An 18191-nucleotide genomic window follows, 5' to 3' on the forward strand; every position below is an offset into this window, starting at 1 on the left:
TAAGAATATGAAACCAGCAAATCAAACTTTTCTTCAAAAATATTTGGGAAATTACTTAAGTTTGTAAACGTTATTTTTCATGAAAATAAATAGAAAAACGAGCACTTAGACTTAAACAAAGTATTTGATGTTGATTCTTGATAGCTTTTCTTTTTAGACGATGATTTAGATCAACTCCCCCCCCCCCCTCCCTTTAATTTTATTTTGAAATATCCTTATAATAAAGTAACAGGATGTTTTTTGTCTGTACCAAAGGATCTTGCTAACCGCTGAACCGATCGGGTTCTCCTTAACAGGGTAGCTTCTCATAGGTCACGGGAAGGTTTATAACTTTTGGGGGGGAGGGTACCACAACCCTCCCAAGAGAAATCACAAAAAATTTAAATTTTTTACGTTTCTCGATTTTACAAAGATAGTTCAACGCAACATAAACATCAATGCAACACAGACATATTTTAAATGTAAAAAAACATTTAAAATGCCACTAAAAGCCTCTAGGGGCGTAGCCGCAATTTGAAAATAAATAATAGTAAAAGTATGACTTAGAGACCGATTAATATCCGCTGGATTAGAACTGGTTTCAGTCATAGTGAAAATCATTCATAGTATCATTAGGTACAGAATTTCATGAATATCAAAAAAAAACCCGTAAATTTTCATCCTAATATCCACGGAAAGCTGTCTATAATACGATGCGATAAATAACTATTCCTTATTTGGGATGGCAAATAGATTGAAATATTATATAAAAATATAAATAAATGGATAACCTATGATTACGATATTTAAGAAAGATAATTCGATTAAAAAATAGGCACTTACGGTGTTGTGATAGAATATCTTTCCACATTTGGCATGGCACTCTTGGACATATTTAAATATGTTGTGAATATATGTATCTGTATGTGTGTCCATATTCCTAAAAAAAGTAGTTGTACAAAATTGATATAATATACGTGGATATATTTACAGGGGAAAAATAGCGTGTGTGTGTGTAGCCATTGTTTCTAAGGGTTTGGACCTAAGTAGTCATGGAGAATGACGAGACACTTTTGTATAACCACTAGGACTATCAAGCTCCACGCTCAAGTATATTATGCCTTCACTCTCCCTTCTTACACAACCAGGGGATCTTGTGTGAATGTATTCAACTGAGAAATTCGAGTTGCCACATGGGGACTTGTACTTGAACTCTCATCACCGTAACTCAGTGCGTTACCACTGAGCTACAACGCCCATTTTAGGGAAAAATAGCTTTACGATACTTTTATTGTACACGTTAATATCACAATTTCTTAACATTGAAATTCAATCTTATAATATTGTACTTAAGTACATATATTTTTAAATCTAGGGTATTTAGGCAAAATATTTCTAAAAGGTAAAAAGCTTTTTTGCAGAACTCATGAAGCCTCCAAATAATTTTAAAATTTAATCACTTGTGTTGACACTAATAGAATATCAGATGAACTCCTTCAAATTTGAAATTTGGATATTAAAATCAAGAAGAAATGGGTATAAAGGGGAAAATTAAGGAGGCAGTTTGCAGATGTCCTAGCTTTTTATTTTGAGGGGAGTAAAATGAGGGCTTTCAAAGATTTGGCGGTGCCAATTTAATGTTTGTAAGCGAGGTGGGTAAAATGAAAGGTTTCAACGTTTGAGGGGGGTAAACACCCCTTACCCCTACCCTAGGACGTCAATGATAGTTAGCAAGTATCCTGGTCCCGTGTCCCAACAGGAATAAAAATACCTGAAAGGTGTCTGTAGGATGGAGATGTGTGAATGTTCCTCCTGCATGTGTCTGATCATTTCTTCACCAGTTTGGAATACCTAGAAATTAACATAGACAATTACGTCTAATAGTAGGTAAGCTTACAGATCATGTTATTAGCTTAAAATAGGTCTGAAGTTTCATTAAGCATCTCTAAGAAATCATCTTTTTTCCCAGTGAAAAATTAACGGAGGAAAGGGATAATAAACATAAATTACAATGGTATCCAAAACTCATAAACACGTTCACTGCCTTTAAAACTTTGAGTACTTTTTATCAAATCTTTATTGGTTATTTAAAAAGGTACCTAGTATTAAAAGTTTCAATTAATTCCCAAACGACATATGATTTGCATTATTCCTTAATTTCCCTAGAAGTGCATTTCAGAAAAATAATTTCAAACATTAGTTACAATTATACCGTCAAATATATTTAATTATGTATTACAATAAATAACAATTAGACGTCATTAAGTTAGTCGCCTTGCTGTTTTTGTAAAAATAAGCAAATTGCATATATCACCAAAATACAATTTTCAAGTCTTGATATGGTAGAAAATAGAAATTCTTTTAAATATATTATATATCATATGCCCTATAAATGTTGTTTAAAGCATTTAAAGCACAGGAAAAAATAGGCAGTTCACTAAATCTACCCCTTTAATAAAAAAAACAATTTACCTTCCAGCAACTGGTGCAGGTGCAGAGATATCCAATACCTTTAATCTTGGCACCTTCTATACTCTTACCATTATGAAACCTCCTGGTAGATTTTTTTTTTCAAAATGATTACAAAAACAAGGATGATTTAGTTTGAATGATGCGTCACTAAGAGATTTTCATTAAACAGAAAATTGATTTTTATGTAAAGTAAAAGTATGTCTGTGTGTGTGTGTGCCTGTCTGTAGCTTCAGATTTCACTGGACCGACATGGTTCTACTTTGCAATTAAGGTTCCTAAAGGTCCAGGAAAGGGTAAAACCTTCACCTTTCCAAAATATATCGCCCCTTAAAAAAAAACCAACACCCCAAAAATTTATACTTTTTTTACTCTCTATTTTTAAAATCTAAATTGCAAGGTCGAATTCCTCCCCTTCCTTTTGGTGTCCCTAGAGACCTCTCGAGAGCGGATCCGCTAGTATTTTTTTCATTTAAGTAACAAACCATTTTGCATAAATCCAGAAACCAACAGCATACAAGAAATTATAAAATCTGACAATCATTTATTTTCCTGTTATGACTGGCCAGCACTGGTCCTTTGCCCTGGTCATCTTTGTAAACAAACTCACACTGTCCGCACTTGCATAAACTTGTTCCTGTTGTCGCGCATAGCTCCAGCAAATTTAAGAACTTCTGGTCAGCAACCCTGAATTTTACATTAATTTTATGATGATTTTTGGCAGCGTTTCGGGGCCGGAACCGGAGCAGCAACATTTTTGGTGGAGCCGGAGCCGTATTTTTCGTTAAAAACGGCTCCGGCTCTAGATTAGCTAAAATGATTTTTAAAAGTAATATTATAATTTGGCAACGGTCTATTTCCATATAATAAACTATTGTTACTTAACAAATAGACACACATCCTTCTACTTTTATACCTATAGCTTTAATCAAATAAAAGCAAAATATTTTATATTATTTATTTTATTTTATCAATTTCAATAATGAACAAAAATTGATATATTAATTTTAAGGTAGGAGCCGGAGCTGGAGCCGGAGCCGCATAAAATTAAACGGCTCCGACACGCTGATTTTTGGCAACCCTGAATTATACAGCAAATTTATGATGAACTTCGGCACCATGATTTATACATGAATTTCGGCAACCCTGTATTATACACTAATTATATCATATATGACTAAATATAGGTAAAATTTAAAATACTTTTTAAGCCACCCTGATTTATCTTTCTCATAGACAAGTTAATGAATCTATTAAAAGACCACATTTCAACAACTAGCGGAGACGCTTTACAAAAGATGTCTGACCTGAGAACTCTAATACCAAGTTGGTTCATAGCAGAATGCTTGGTGGAACAATGAGTCAAAAAGTTCTTCGGGGTGACAGCTGCTTGACAAACCTGCAATAATTTCAAGAGTTTCAATTAGGGTTGGGCCGGATACTTTTTTGGCCAAATACCGGATATCCGGCTGATTTCAAACGCCGGATATCTGGCAAATATCCGGTTATCCGGCCAAATTACCGGATATCCGGCCGGATAACCGGCCAAATTACCAGATACTAAAGTAGCAAAAAAAATTTCTTCAAAAATCTTATACAAATTTACATAAAGTTAAACTTGTTCAGAAAAAAAATGTTCTTCTAACTTCAATAATAAGAAAATTATAGCCATTTAAAATTTTAAAAAGCAGAGATTTTTGGTGTAAAGTATAAAAATTAAAGAGCCGGATATCCGGCCGGATAGTTTCAATATCCGGTATCCGGCCGGATATCGAAAGTGGCCGGATATCCGGCCACACCGAATATCCGGCCCAACCCTAGTTTCAATATATTTAAAATCATATTGCATATCAAGTGATATATAAGTTTGGATCAGATTAAATCCTTCAATATATAGATTTTAATCACAATTTCTCTACGTTAAGATCTCGTAAACCACTAAAACCGACAAAATTTGAGCCTTTGGTGATATTTACAGTAGAGAAACTTAAAATAATATTTAAGTATAATTTTTTTACATTTTAAACTTATTTGATATTTATTTCTGTCGATCTTCTCAACACCTAATCAGAGGAAACATAAATATATAATTATTTTAACCCGTCCAGAATTTAATGTAACCTTAACATAAAGTTATAAACAAACGATAAAGTAACCACTCCCTCCCCCCAACCTTTTTCAAGATAAGAAGGAGGCGAGGCCCTTAGCTCGACAAGGCACTTATAGGGAAATTGCCAATAATTCCTACCTCACACTCGTAGACCTCCATGTCCGCATCTGCAATTTCATTTATTGCGAGAGGGTCTCTCACATCTAAATAATTTAGAAAAATTATAAAAAAAATACAGGTATATAGAAATAGGAGGATGGATCTAAAATTCATTTTTTGGCTGTCTTGGACTTTTGGGTACTAAAACTAATGCAACATTCTTAATTTCCCTAATTTTAGACTTTGGGGACCAGTGCACATAATGCCGCTAAATTTGTTACGATTCTAGTAGACCAAACTCAATGAAAATAATAGAGACGATTTATAGCGGACAAAAAATTCACATTGACATTCATATATTAGAAGTTAGTCTGTCTGAATTGTTGAGCTTCGCTTTGATGAATGTTGTCAGTAATCCTTGTTTAATAATGTCTTACCTTCTGTTACTGCCAGCGACATTCGCTTACGCTTGCGGGAGGACGAAGTTTGGGCATTTGATCTGGAATCGGGGACCGAGCTCATAGATTTTCTCTTGCGATTTTCTGATTTCAAGGATTATTGAAAAATGAAAAAATAGAATTTTTTAAATCTAAAAAGTTATGTAATAATTGTAAATTGCCTTTATTTAACCGTTGCTTTTGAAATTTGATTTAATTTTGGGAATTAATGAAGATATGATATGATATAATAAACTACTTTTTATCCAATATTTAAAAGATGTAGCACGTTTGCAAGTCATTGGCCCTAGGTTAACACTTTCATAACCTAACCTGCAATAAGCAATAGGGATACAGTTTGTTAAAAAGTTTGTTATTGGTCTATAGCCATATGAGGGACACCTCACCAATTAACCATCCAAAATTATCCATAACCATTGATATAATCCTTTCCTTTGTTATCTTCTGTGGCTAGAGATTTAATATCCGGTTTCTGGTCCTGCGGCAGGAAGATTTGTGTCAGATTGGTTGACACCACCTGGGAAGCTTCATCCCCGTCTCGGACAAATAAAACCTGTTTTATTTAACATCCATTGTAATCAAATGCATTTAAAATAACTAAAAATTCTAAAATATTAAGTTGCCTGCAGCAGGGGATCTCGCTAATAGCTAAACCGTTACAGTTCTTTTTTTTACAGTGAAGCTTCTTATAGATCAGGAGAAGGTTTTACTTATTTAGGGGAGATGGGAGGATAATCTCTAACCTTTCGAGAGAAATAGCCCCTAGAAAAATGAACTCCCCCCAACAAAAAGAAAACGACATTTTCATTCTTTTTCCTTTTTAAAACTAAAATTACAAGTGTCTCTAGAAACAAAGAACGAGAAGAAAAGACACAACGCTTTATATATTTTATAGTGTTTTCGCCCTTAGCATCCAGGGCCTTTGAATTCGAAGGAGGGGAATCTGGTAAACTAAACAATAGCTTAAACCCCTCCAAAATTAGATAATAAAAGAGCCTAAAACCATATCAGGATCTATGAGAAGCTTATCGAGTTTAGTCGTTACTGAAATCTTAAGCTACAGACAAAAGAAAATAATATTTTATATAATAAGAAAGAAAGTTAATTCAATAGATATAAATTAATATTTAAATGAAAATGTTTTATCTTTTAAGACCAAAATTCATAATTTGGTATTTAATTACAATAGATGTATCAACCTTTTGATTATCCACAAGAATAGTATAGTCCGACTCTGCGCCATTATGTTCTATTCTAAAATGGCTGGCAAATGCCCTGTTAAGCTCGTACCTGTAAAGAAAAGTTAAATTATTTTTCTCGTATTCATTTGAATCCGGTGGATAGGAACCGGTTCTCATGAATACGAAAAAACTATGTCTAGCATCGTATTATAACCAGTTTTCTACGAATATAGAAATGTACAATCATAAGATTAAAACTAGTTTTTTTTATCTTATAATTGTACATTCTATATCCGCGGAAAGCCGTTTATAATACGATACGAGAAATAACTATTCCAGTATCATATTATAGCCAGTTTTCTACGAATCGAATATTAAAAGAAAATTCAAAATATTAATATCAATTTTTTAGTGCTAGCCTTCATTTTAAATTAATATCCGTGGAAAGATGTCTATAATACGATGCGATAAATAACTATTTAATAGAATATTTACTTACTAAGTATATTTGCGACAACTTTTATTTAATGAAATCTTCCAATTTTTAACATGTACAAAACGGCCTGCTTTATTGCATCAAGATCCATGACAGATCTATATAGGAATAAACGTCTATAATCGAGCTCGAATCTTCCAAACATATTGTGTATAAAACTCATAGTGCTCAAATAATCCCTATTAAACTCTCATTGACCAAAACGTTAAGACCCATTATTCTACTTTTAGCATCATAAATTCAGTTTTTTTAATTCATGTTGCAATTTAAATAACATTGAAGTATTTGATTTCTATTCATAAAACAGAAAACTTAAATTTATAATATAGTAAATCTAAGAAAACTTAGTTTTAAAATGAAATGATTCATGCGACACCCCTGTAATGCGGTCAGATATCAAACTAAACATTTCAACCCTTTGAGGACAATAAATTGAAATGAAGAATAAAAGGATTTCAATCTTTAAAATATGATAAAAAAATGGAGCAAAACGTTAAATCGTGTATTGTTACATTGGGTGTAAATATAAAACTAATAATTATTGATTAAATATATATTAAACAGATATTCTAACGTAAGACGTAAGTCGTAGTAATCGAATCATTATGTGTAACGTATATGAAGAGAGAGAAAGAGAGAGGAAAGAGAAAAAGAGAGGGAGCGAGAGAGATAGAAAGAGAAGGGGGGGGGGGGGAGACCGAGAGAGAATGGGAGAATGAAAGAGAGGGGGAGAGAGAAATTGAAGAGATAATAAAAATGAACATTTAATTGAAGAATAAGAGAATAAAATTTGTAAGGCAAAGAGCGAGAGTATTTAAAAATAGTAATTATCTCTGATAATTAATAACATTAACAAGGATGACAAAATCCGTAAAAGAGAAACATTAATCAATTCTACTAAAGAACATTAAGAAATATAGAGTAATTGCACTTAAAATAGAAAATATCTAGATTTCAGCAAAAATTTAAGTAAATATGTCATTTAATAGCTTAAATAAAAGTTATTTTATTTGGACATCCTAACGTTATGGTGATAGGGCTATCTATACAACTCTTATACCCCATTTCCTTCCCTCTTACTGAATGAACTGACCAATAAATAAGGTCTATACTGGCAAGCTATGTAGGGAATATTAACACAATTTTCAGCCATTGAATAGCAAATGAGAAAATTACTTTTTCCTCTATCCTAGACAACAGACGAACGGACGGACATTTTGAATTATAAATAAACAATAAGCAATTTTAATAACAAATGTCTATTATAATCTTGATTAAAAATTTAAGCCATCTAATTTTTATAGCAGCTGAGAAAACAAATATTTTAGAGTGAATTATAGAGTAAGAAGGATAATTTCAATTACAAAATTTCTTTTCCTCAGGGAAGGAGGTAACATATGACTGTAAATTACACTGTTAACCAAAGTTTAGTAACCACTTTGACTAAAAAACTTAATTAGTGTTTCGTCAGTTCTAAACAAGAAGTATTCAAACTTTTAAATCAACAGAAGGCTTACCTTTGTTTATCATCATGGGGGATGTAAAATAAATATAAAACATTATTTCCTAAGATCCCTGAGTTTAAAAATCATCAAATCATCAACAAGGATGATAATATCCATAAGTAACAAAGTTCCAAATTGTAAAAGTAAAAACACAAAAGCAAAAAGAAGAAAACGCGGCATAACCGACAGACAGACGAACGATGATCAGTGCAGTGGTCATACAAATCTTTACACAAAATATTAGTAGTCTTTGATATCAGAAAATAAAATTGTGTTCAAGTGCAGTACTGATTGATCAACGGATAGGCAGACAGAAGTATATTGATCTCAAAAAAAAAATCTTCTATATTAAATAGCAGAAAGGGAAATAAACATTTCTCCTACAGTAATTCTATTTATTTCAGAGCACTTTAGACGGAATAACGGACTAAGTGTGGAATAAAACTTTTTAAATTTAAATTAATTGACTTCGCTACTAACATTTAACAGGTAGATAAGGATGACAACATCCATAACTATAGAACCTCTTAAATTTAAAAAAACAAAAGGCAAAGCAAATAAAAGCAAAAAGGGTGCACAACAGACTGACATATAAAGTAATGATGCATAGTGACTCTTCACAAAAATATCTTTGATAAAAGCTGGGAAAATTATTTAAGAGCATTACTGATAGACCGACAGACAATATTATACTTAGAGCTTAGAGTAGACGTGCATTGGGCAGCAAACATAAAATAATTCTTCTGTCATAACCCTGAAAGATCGGGCTCTCTACAAATTCTTAACTGATCGGATTTTATACCTTAATAATTGCATTAGCCTTCTACCTTTCCAGTACGGATATTTAATATTCTCAAGAGCATTACAGACCAGCGAACAACGTAAGCTGTAGGCTAGTATTCATATATTTATATTAGTGATGGGAATCCGGATCCGGAATCCGAATCCGGAATCCGCCCAATTTTCGGCCTATTTTGGAATCCGAATCCGGATCCGGAATCCGTTTTTTATAGCGGATTCCGGATTCTAAATTGGTAGGCTAAAATTACCGTCTTGAGTTTTTTCTTACAACTCCCTCTTAAATTTTTTTTGTACATAACAAATTTTAATAATTACTAATGTTATGTAAATGTTTAACACTTTAACACTTTAAACAAATCAAGGCTTCAACCAAGTAACATAGTGTTAAATTAATGAAAAAAGCTATCCCTCTGTGACGGACGGCCTTTTAAAATACTGCTAGAATCCGGAATCCGAATTCGGAATCCGCCTAAAATAAGAATCCAGAATCCGCAAGAATCCGTCACTTTTTTTGACGGATTCCTTCAGAATCCGGAATCCGAATCCGGCCCAAAAATTCGACGGATTCCCATCCCTAATTTATATGCCATAAAATAATTTTGTCCGATATATATTTTTCAAACATCGTCCATCTAGAGGCGACTTCTCATGGGAGGGTGGTGGCTCCAAAATAGTTATTAACCTGTCCAGGACCAATGAGAAGCTACATTCCATTTTAGCTATCTATCCATTATCTATCTCCTATCTATCTTTCTATTTATCTATCCTCTTATCTATCTAATCTATACTTGCCATCATTCATATTTCTGCCCATAACTCCCTTGATCATATACCATCCATCAATATTTTCTACCTTTTTTGTCCATCTTAGCTATCTATCCATTATCTGTCTATCTAATCTCTACCTGCCATCATTCATATTTCGGCCCATAACCCCCTTGATCATGTAGCATCCATCAATGTTACACTGTCCCACGAATCTGAAGATGTTCTGGATCTTCAATACTTTTCCTAGGCCGACATCAAAAACTGACATGTCACCTAAAAATAATAACAACCCTTTAATAAACAGTAGTAAGTTTTTTTTGTCTGAAGCTTAAAATCTCAATAAATGACAACCGATTGAATTCTCAATTTTCTGCAAGCTTTACATTAGTCCTAAGATAATATGGTTTTAGGCTATTACATTTTTAAATAAAAGTCTTAATTGAAAGCATTGTTAAGTTGACTGTACGTCCAAATGATTAAAATCTTTTTGTCAATTTAGAACAGTTCAGGGTAAAATCGAACATTTTAAATAAAAGGCTGTTAGCGTGTAGCCCTTTTAGTTTAAGGAAAGATTTGAAACCAGCAATATTACAAAGTGAACAGTTATAGATTCCATAATCTACCTATGAACAAGTCATCATGCTCCAGAATGAAATGATTCAAAGCCATCATCCTCCATTTTCCCCTGGATCCACTGGCAAATTCTACGTCACAGCCCTTCACTGTACATTTCCAAGGTCCTGCAAAGATAACAAGGTTAGTTGTAAACAGCGTTGTGGAGCCGGAAGCCGTGGAGCCGCCATATTCTGCTGGAGTCGGAGCTAGTGCCGCAATTTTAGTTAAAAAACGGCTCCGGTTAGGTAAAAACAGTAAATTACTCATTTTATTTATTGTCTCAACAACACAAAAAATTGTTCTTTCCGTCAAAGTGCATAAGGAGCAGAGAAATCCCCCTTAGTTTTTAAATAAAGGAGGGGAGGGGGATATTGTGGCATATCGTGTAATGATATACCAGCAATTTTATTTTGAGTGCTACTCCCTTAGTTTTAAAGATAATGGGGTAAAATATTTTTAGATGAGTCCATAATCAATCACTCCCAAGTTTTGTTATCCCTTATTTATCTAACCTAAGTAGAAAACAGACACTCAACAATAAAAAAAAAGAGGGGTGGGGTAGATTCTAAGCTTGACTAGGCAATTTGAGGGGGGGGGGGGGGAAACGCCAAATCAATAGGATGAGCCTAACCTGAGAAAACGAATTCACTGCCTTCAGGTAAAGTATCTGTCTCCGTGTCCTCCATCTCTGTGTCAACCTCCACATCATTAATGTAAACCTTCGTGAACATGTCTTTGTCCTCGGTGTACTCGACCTCAGGGTGTTTCTAGACAAACACAAGATTCGTTTTTTTGAAAACTGATGCCTTTTTGAAAATGATTACAGTTTATTCGTGAATAGACAAAGATCGTATTGTTCATTTAGACAGAAACATATACATCCTACTTCTTTGGCAGAAAGACAGCAGATAATTGCAGGGAAACTCTCAGGGGTGTATATTCTGCACAAGATTAATTTTTTCCCCCTGCTGCAAATTTTTTTTATTTTTTTCCCCTACTAGTTTTTTTCCAGCAAATATTTTCAAAACTCTCTATTTAATTCATATTATTCCCCCTCCCACATATTCTTTTAGTAATTTTTTTTCACCAAAAAGGTGAGAAAAATGGAAAAAAATGATTTCAGTTCTCTTAATTTTTACATTTTTTCCCCCCAACCACATATTTTTTATTCCCCCCCCCCCCCTCAGCAGGGTCAAATTTGAAAATATACACCCCTGGAACCTCTTTAAGATAGCTTTCAAACTGGTATGTTTTATCATGTTTTAAAATATTCCTAGAAAATATAAGCTATACACGATTTTCAGTTTGGGTCTAACAAAACTGGTACCAATATCATTATTTTTATGTTAATATTCGTAGTAAAATAGCTACAATACGATATATGATTTTTAGTGTGACTTCACAGGTTCTAATCCAGCGAATATTAATCGGTTTCAAGCTATTGTGGAAAAATATAAAACTTACCCCTTTATTATGCTTCTTAATCTTGAATCTTATTTTTGAGTCCAAAGTATTCAAATTATTGGAACCAAAGAAGGCCATGCAACCAGGTTGGGTGCACTGAAACAAGACAATTTTTAACAGTCAAGTCAATGAAGTTTTAGAAAAAGACATTTTTCTTTCAGAGCACAGAAACATTTAGTCATTTTTACGTATTTGCGCCTCAGAGTACCTAAGTAATAGTTATTTATCGCATCGTATTATAAACAGCTTTCCGCAGATATAAAAATGTACTATTATAAGACTAAAACCATTTTTTAGGCACCGAGAATCCGAAGGCACGGGCTAAAAAAAATGGTTTTAATATTATCATTGTATATCTTTTATATTTTTAGAAATATGGGTATAATACGATGCTAAACATAATTTTTCAGTATGGCTAAGAACCGGTTCTAATCCACCGGATGTTAATTGGTTTCGAAGCGTTAATGGAAAATACTTTTCTTAATATTCTAGAGTAGCACGACTGCTAAAAAATAATTCAAGTTAGGTTATGTTATATTGGGAACTGGGTAGCCAGCAACGCAAAAAACAACCCTAATTTTCATTTAATTAAAAAAAGGGGGGGGGGGGAGTTATCACTGATGCTCGACTGTAACTTAAAAGAGATAGCACCACAAAATTAAAAGATTATATGTCTAGGAAAGAAAACGAAATTGCGGGTTTCATCGCATTTTCACAGTAGCTTTTGAAAGGTTATTTTAGGTTATGTAAATGTTAATGATTGCCCCGCAAAGCTAGAGCCTCCCGCAGGGGCTAGAAATAGGAGAAAAGCTACTGTGAAAATACGACAAAACCCGCAACTTCGTTTTCTTTCCATGATCCAAAAGATGAATACCTGGTAAAGACTTAGGAAAATGTTTTGAATCCTGAGTGGAGTATTTGTTGGTCGGTCAATGAAGACCAAATCTTGAGGGTGTCCGTGGTTGTTTATCCAGTGATCCATCATTGCCCTAGCCACAATCATTATACCTGGCTTCTAACTCTTGTTTCTTTTTTTTCGCTGTCATTTATATATCGTTGTATTATTTGTCTCGATGTGACTATCTACTATTATTCTGCTTCTTTCACAAGATAACTACTGTTTCTCTTTGTCTGTATGTCTACCAAAGTGTCTTAAGTCTGTTCAGATATTTTTGTGCATCTTCTCAGCAACTCACGTTGTCTGTCTGTTAGTCTTTATATAGGACTATAGGGAATATGTGATTAAATCCTCTGTATATGTGATAAGCTTTTAACTTTTATTGAAGGTTTTTATTACCTTCAACCACTAATTTTAACCTGCAGATGTGGTAATTTTGTCTATTAACATTGGGAAATATGTCTGTCTATCTTTTTTATTTGAGTTCCAGGTATAAACTGATTCCTGTTAGATTTGACAGAAAGTTGTTGCTCATATTGACAAATATTACAGACATAAGGTCCATCATATCCAATATAATCTTCTTCTCCGTTTTCATCCTAGATAGATAGATAGATAGATAGATAGATAGATAGATGGATAGATAGATAGATGGATAGATAGATAGATAGATGAATAGATAGATAGATAGATAGATGAATAGAAAGTTGTAGCTCATATTGACAAATATTACAGACATAAGGTCCATCATATCCAATATAATCTTCTTCTCCGTTCTCATCCTAGATAGATAGATAGATATTTAGATAGATAGATAGATGGATAGAAAGTTGTAGCTCATATTGACAAATATTACAGACATAAGGTCCATCATATCCAATATAATCTTCTTCTCCGTTTTTATCCTGGATAGATAGATAGATAGATAAAAAGTTGTAACTCATAATGACAAATATTACAGACATAGGATCCATCATATCCAATATAATCTTCTTCTCCGTTCTCATCCTAGATAGATAGATAGATATATAGATAGATAGATGGATAGAAAGTTGAAGCTCATAATGACAAATATTACAGACATAGGGTCCATCATATCCAATATAATCTTCTTTTCATCCTAAGATAGATAGATGGATAGCCTATTAGTTAGATAGGAGATATAATACATCAATGATAGGTTATTTATGATTAGATAAAGTCATACTGTATCTTATCCTATTATATTAAGTAGTAGGTTTGTTTTTGTCTGTAGCTCAAGATTTTTGTGTTTAATGAAGCGATTTATTATTACAGGTCCCTAGATGAGTTTAAGCTATTTAATTTTTATATCTAAGTTGAGCTTTGGGCTATTTCCCTACTTTCCTTACTACTTCGAATAGGGAACTCATTTATGCAGCCGCTAGTAATATTAAATAGTATGTTCTTTATTGTTTTTGTCAAAAGATAAAGATCTTGAAAACTACTTTACAGGAAAGCTTTGTATATGTCTTTGGGTGGTTTGAGTCTACTTTCTTGACGGGTATTTGCCTACTATTAACAAAAGAAACACAATTTGATTTTTAAAAAGGTACGCATTTTTTGCACACCCTTAGCTCTTAATAGATAATATAACAACAAAAACTAAATATCATTTCTCCAGAGAGCTAGGGGACAATAGTTTGTCTATTACACTACTTAGTCCCCAAAGTTGTATTATAACGTTTTCTTATTCGTTAGCTTTGGGGATTTCAGACTTCAGTGAATTTTGATTGTTTCGTTTATTAATTTGAGTGTTCAAACGTTTCAACTATTAATTAAAACTACAGAAAGGTTAATTTTGAGCATCATTATTGGGGATGTACATCAATTTATCGGCCATTGTCTTATGCCTTAAGATCCCTGTCTTACCTCTGTGTCTGTAGCTGCCATGCTGAGGCTGCGTCTGTCAATGCTGCCAGCTGCGGCTGCAGGACTCAAACTGGCTGCCGTTGTCGGCGATCTAAAAATTTGTAAATATTTAACATTTTTGGTTACAAAATTGAACTAAAGGGGACTATCCACGAACAAGAGCAAGTGATTCTAAGCACCTTTCAGCATTGAACCATAGCATTTTTTAGTGAAAATACTAGGTTTATGTTTAATATTTGGTTTATCAATGCTGGAAGTTGCTTAAAATCACTTGCTCTTGTTCGTGGATAGTCCCCTTTAACAAAATTGTTTCTATTATTAAAACTAGAGGATTTTATTTAGAAGTTTAGATGGGAAGTGGGTGTAATTTGCCTCTGCCATAAAACTCATTTCCACATCAAACATCGCTGGATAAATACTAAACCTAGCTGTAAGTAAGGAAACGTTCAGCCGTTAACAAGATCTTAGCGGATACACCAATTCAACGTACAGCTATATAGTATAGAATTGTTGATTTATAACAGCAAAAACGCTTTCTTATCTCCATCAAATATCAACTGTGTAATAAAAACTTTAGGACAAACCTTAGTGGTGAATCAGTTGGCGGGGTTTTTGCCAGCTTTTGTTTTCTAGCAGGGGATGACACTGCATTCATTTCCTTTCTTGCGGGTGAAGTCGCCGCAATCATCTCCTATAGCAGTTAAAAAAAATTAACAAGAATAGTTTTCATGAAAACTGAGGACATTTTGAACTGAAATAATAAGGTTTTCGTCTTTTTAAGCATGTCCGACAGACAGACTGACAAAAAAAGTATTGCTGCGCTTTTAAAAGACGATTCTGTCCATTTTATTTAAATTTAATCATGAATAGGTAATAAGTAAACACACAAACCTTAATCTTATCCACTTTCATTTTTAACACACTCATTTTTTCTTTCATTTGAGCGATATTCACCGCCTTGATGTATTTATCTTTCACCTTCTAAAAGTTAAAATTAATTTTAGAATTTACCCAATTTTCGTGAAGTAGCTAAAATAACAATAATAAATTGAAACTTGGTTTTATGATCTTATTAAAATTCGAGCTGGCATTCATTGTAATATTTTTCCAGTATGGTTTATGACCGGTTAATATCCACTGGAATAGAACCGGTTCTGATATATACTGAGAAATCCTGTATCAGACCGTATTGTAGACAACTTTCCCGCGAATAATAAAATAAAGATATTTCAATGATAGTTTGTTTGTCAGTGCCTTCGGTCCCTTGGGTTAACAAAACTGGTTTTATTCTTTTTTGCGGTTGGTCAATGTTAAGTTGCAAAGTTGAGAGAAATAAAAAGCGCGAATTGACAAAATGTTGTGCAAAGAAATCCCATTACCTCGGTAAATTTGTGAGTTTTGTAGAGGTGCAAGCTGATCTTTGTACTTAAACTTTTGTGATACACACTGTGATAATACTTGTCACAATCTGGGTACCCACACTGGACCAGATTCACACAGATTACCTAAAAATACACGTTTAAGTATACATAAATGTATAATCCAACCAACTACCTGCCCCAAGTGGTGGAAAACCTTTTCGTCTGCTAGCAAATGGCTTTCTGTTCTTTTGTAGGGACTCGGCTATGTCTCTATTTCCAACAGCCAATGTTCCCCCTCCCTCCTTAGGTCTACTAGGTCTTTTGGATCAAAGCCATTACATAACCTTTGATGCTTAGGTACTCAAAAAATATAATTTTAAAATCCTATTGTCCTTCACAATCGTTTTTACCTTGGCAGTTAGAACTTTGTTGGCTTCCTGGGCATAATAAAGCATCTTTACTGGATCTCCATGTATTGCCTGCCAATGTTCCAGCAGGACACTGCCAGCAGATTTCATGTCTGTTTTACCCCACCTGAATATAAATAATAAGTGCTTTTACACAGAATACCTGTTTGAACACTAATAACCTCCTCCCTTTCCACTTACTTTTAAAAAAGAAAATAAATGAGGGTATTTTTATGCCTAACATTGCTTGGGGCCCTAACCCTGCGGAGCTACCAGTACAATTTATTATAATAACTTGAACTGCCAAAATTAATTTATATACTAAAAATTCCCCTTTTAATTAGGGAAGGGGGCTATAACTAATACTTTCAAAATAGAATGAAAAGGATAGTCATAGCATATAAACATTGTTTAAGAGAAGCCAAAATTCATCATCTGTTACTGACAAACCGATTCTAATTCTAGAAAAGCTTCGCTTATCATTGTTCAAAATACTTACTTGTACTGACAGTCTTCCCCCATGCAATAATAGGGTCCTGGGTACAAGGGGAGGAAATAATCCTCGGTGTCCAAACTTTCAACTAACTCAAATCCAAATCCTAGGATTAAGTTTATTAATACAATTACACAATTTCAGTCACCCAAGATTATGATAAAAATAACCCCTTGAAATTTGAAATTATTGGTAGAAAAGTTAATACGCTTCTAGAATGCACAACCCAATAAAGATTTTAGTCTAGGTACAAAATTTATTAACCAATGAATAAGAATACGTGCTTATAAAACTTTAGTGAAATGTAGTATTTACAGTCCAATGTCCCCTTCCTCCCATTTTAACCTTTGTAAATGGAGAATTTTCTTAACATTTAACACATAAATATTGTAAATATTCCAAACTTAAACATTGAAATTTTGTTTATATTAGTTCACGGTAAAATATTGCTGGAATCGATTATTTCAAAAGTTCATTCAATTGCAAAAAATGCGATATTTAGTTTGTTTAAATATACATTTATTTAGCTTTTTTTCAAGCGTGATAACGTGGGAAAATTTTTCGAAGGTGGGAACCATTTTTTTTATTTAAATGACATATATTTTTCATTTAAATTTATTTTTTTGACCCGTGGGAAAAATTTTTGAACATGAAAACCATTTAATTTTTATTTTAATGACACATATAATTTTCATTTAATTTCATATCGATCATTTAATACCTTGGGATTTAAATATCCATTTATGCTAAAGAGGACTATCCACGAACAAGAGCACGTGATTCTAAGTACCTTCCAGCATTGATCCTGAGTATTTTCTTTCAGAATATAATAGGTCACTATCAATAATTAATATATTGACGAGAAAATTTATGTTTCACCACTTCAAGTTGAAGAAAAGTAAAAAAATGTCCACAATTTTTCGTTAAAATTCTATCAAACGTTTTGTTGAGTTCAGGGTGTCTTTAATTGTCCATGTTGTCAAATGATAAAAATTAAAAAAAGTCAAAAGCACATTTACTATATCTTATATGTTATGTTTAAATTAATGCTAATATGGATTAATTTACAATCTATATAACACGAGTATTCGCATATGTATTATCAAGTATCCATTTTATTAAAAGAATTAGCTTCATAAAAGTTTTCAAAATCAATTAAAATACCTAAAAAAACATGGTGAAACATAAATTTTCTCG

The 18191-nt window shown here is 33.0% G+C and overlaps 1 protein-coding gene across 3 annotated transcripts in view; it reads right to left on the reverse strand.

Annotated features, from left to right (window-relative positions):
• Positions 1-18191, reverse strand: part of LOC145333867 (uncharacterized) — an 80677-nt gene that overhangs the window by 16774 nt on the left and 45712 nt on the right. For all 3 annotated transcript variants that reach the window (XM_080179127.1, XM_080179125.1, XM_080179126.1), the window contains exons 53-73: positions 17001-17100; positions 16505-16628; positions 16113-16238; positions 15625-15714; positions 15318-15424; positions 14734-14824; positions 13347-13442; positions 12820-12933; positions 11946-12041; positions 11113-11248; positions 10490-10606; positions 10004-10139; positions 6315-6405; positions 5548-5668; positions 5095-5199; positions 4697-4761; positions 3756-3847; positions 2999-3135; positions 2452-2531; positions 1751-1830; positions 823-919 (exon numbers count right to left, since the gene is read on the reverse strand). In XM_080179127.1, the coding sequence (XP_080035253.1) occupies positions 823-919; positions 1751-1830; positions 2452-2531; positions 2999-3135; positions 3756-3847; positions 4697-4761; positions 5095-5199; positions 5548-5668; positions 6315-6405; positions 10004-10139; positions 10490-10606; positions 11113-11248; positions 11946-12041; positions 12820-12933; positions 13347-13442; positions 14734-14824; positions 15318-15424; positions 15625-15714; positions 16113-16238; positions 16505-16628; positions 17001-17100 (2201 nt within the window). The remainder of the gene's footprint in view (positions 1-822; positions 920-1750; positions 1831-2451; positions 2532-2998; positions 3136-3755; positions 3848-4696; positions 4762-5094; positions 5200-5547; positions 5669-6314; positions 6406-10003; positions 10140-10489; positions 10607-11112; positions 11249-11945; positions 12042-12819; positions 12934-13346; positions 13443-14733; positions 14825-15317; positions 15425-15624; positions 15715-16112; positions 16239-16504; positions 16629-17000; positions 17101-18191) is intronic.

This window comes from Acartia tonsa, chromosome 12 (genome assembly GCF_053477335.1).
Source record: "Acartia tonsa isolate MP-2025a chromosome 12, ASM5347733v1, whole genome shotgun sequence".
Taxonomy (NCBI): Eukaryota; Metazoa; Arthropoda; class Copepoda; order Calanoida; family Acartiidae; genus Acartia; species Acartia tonsa.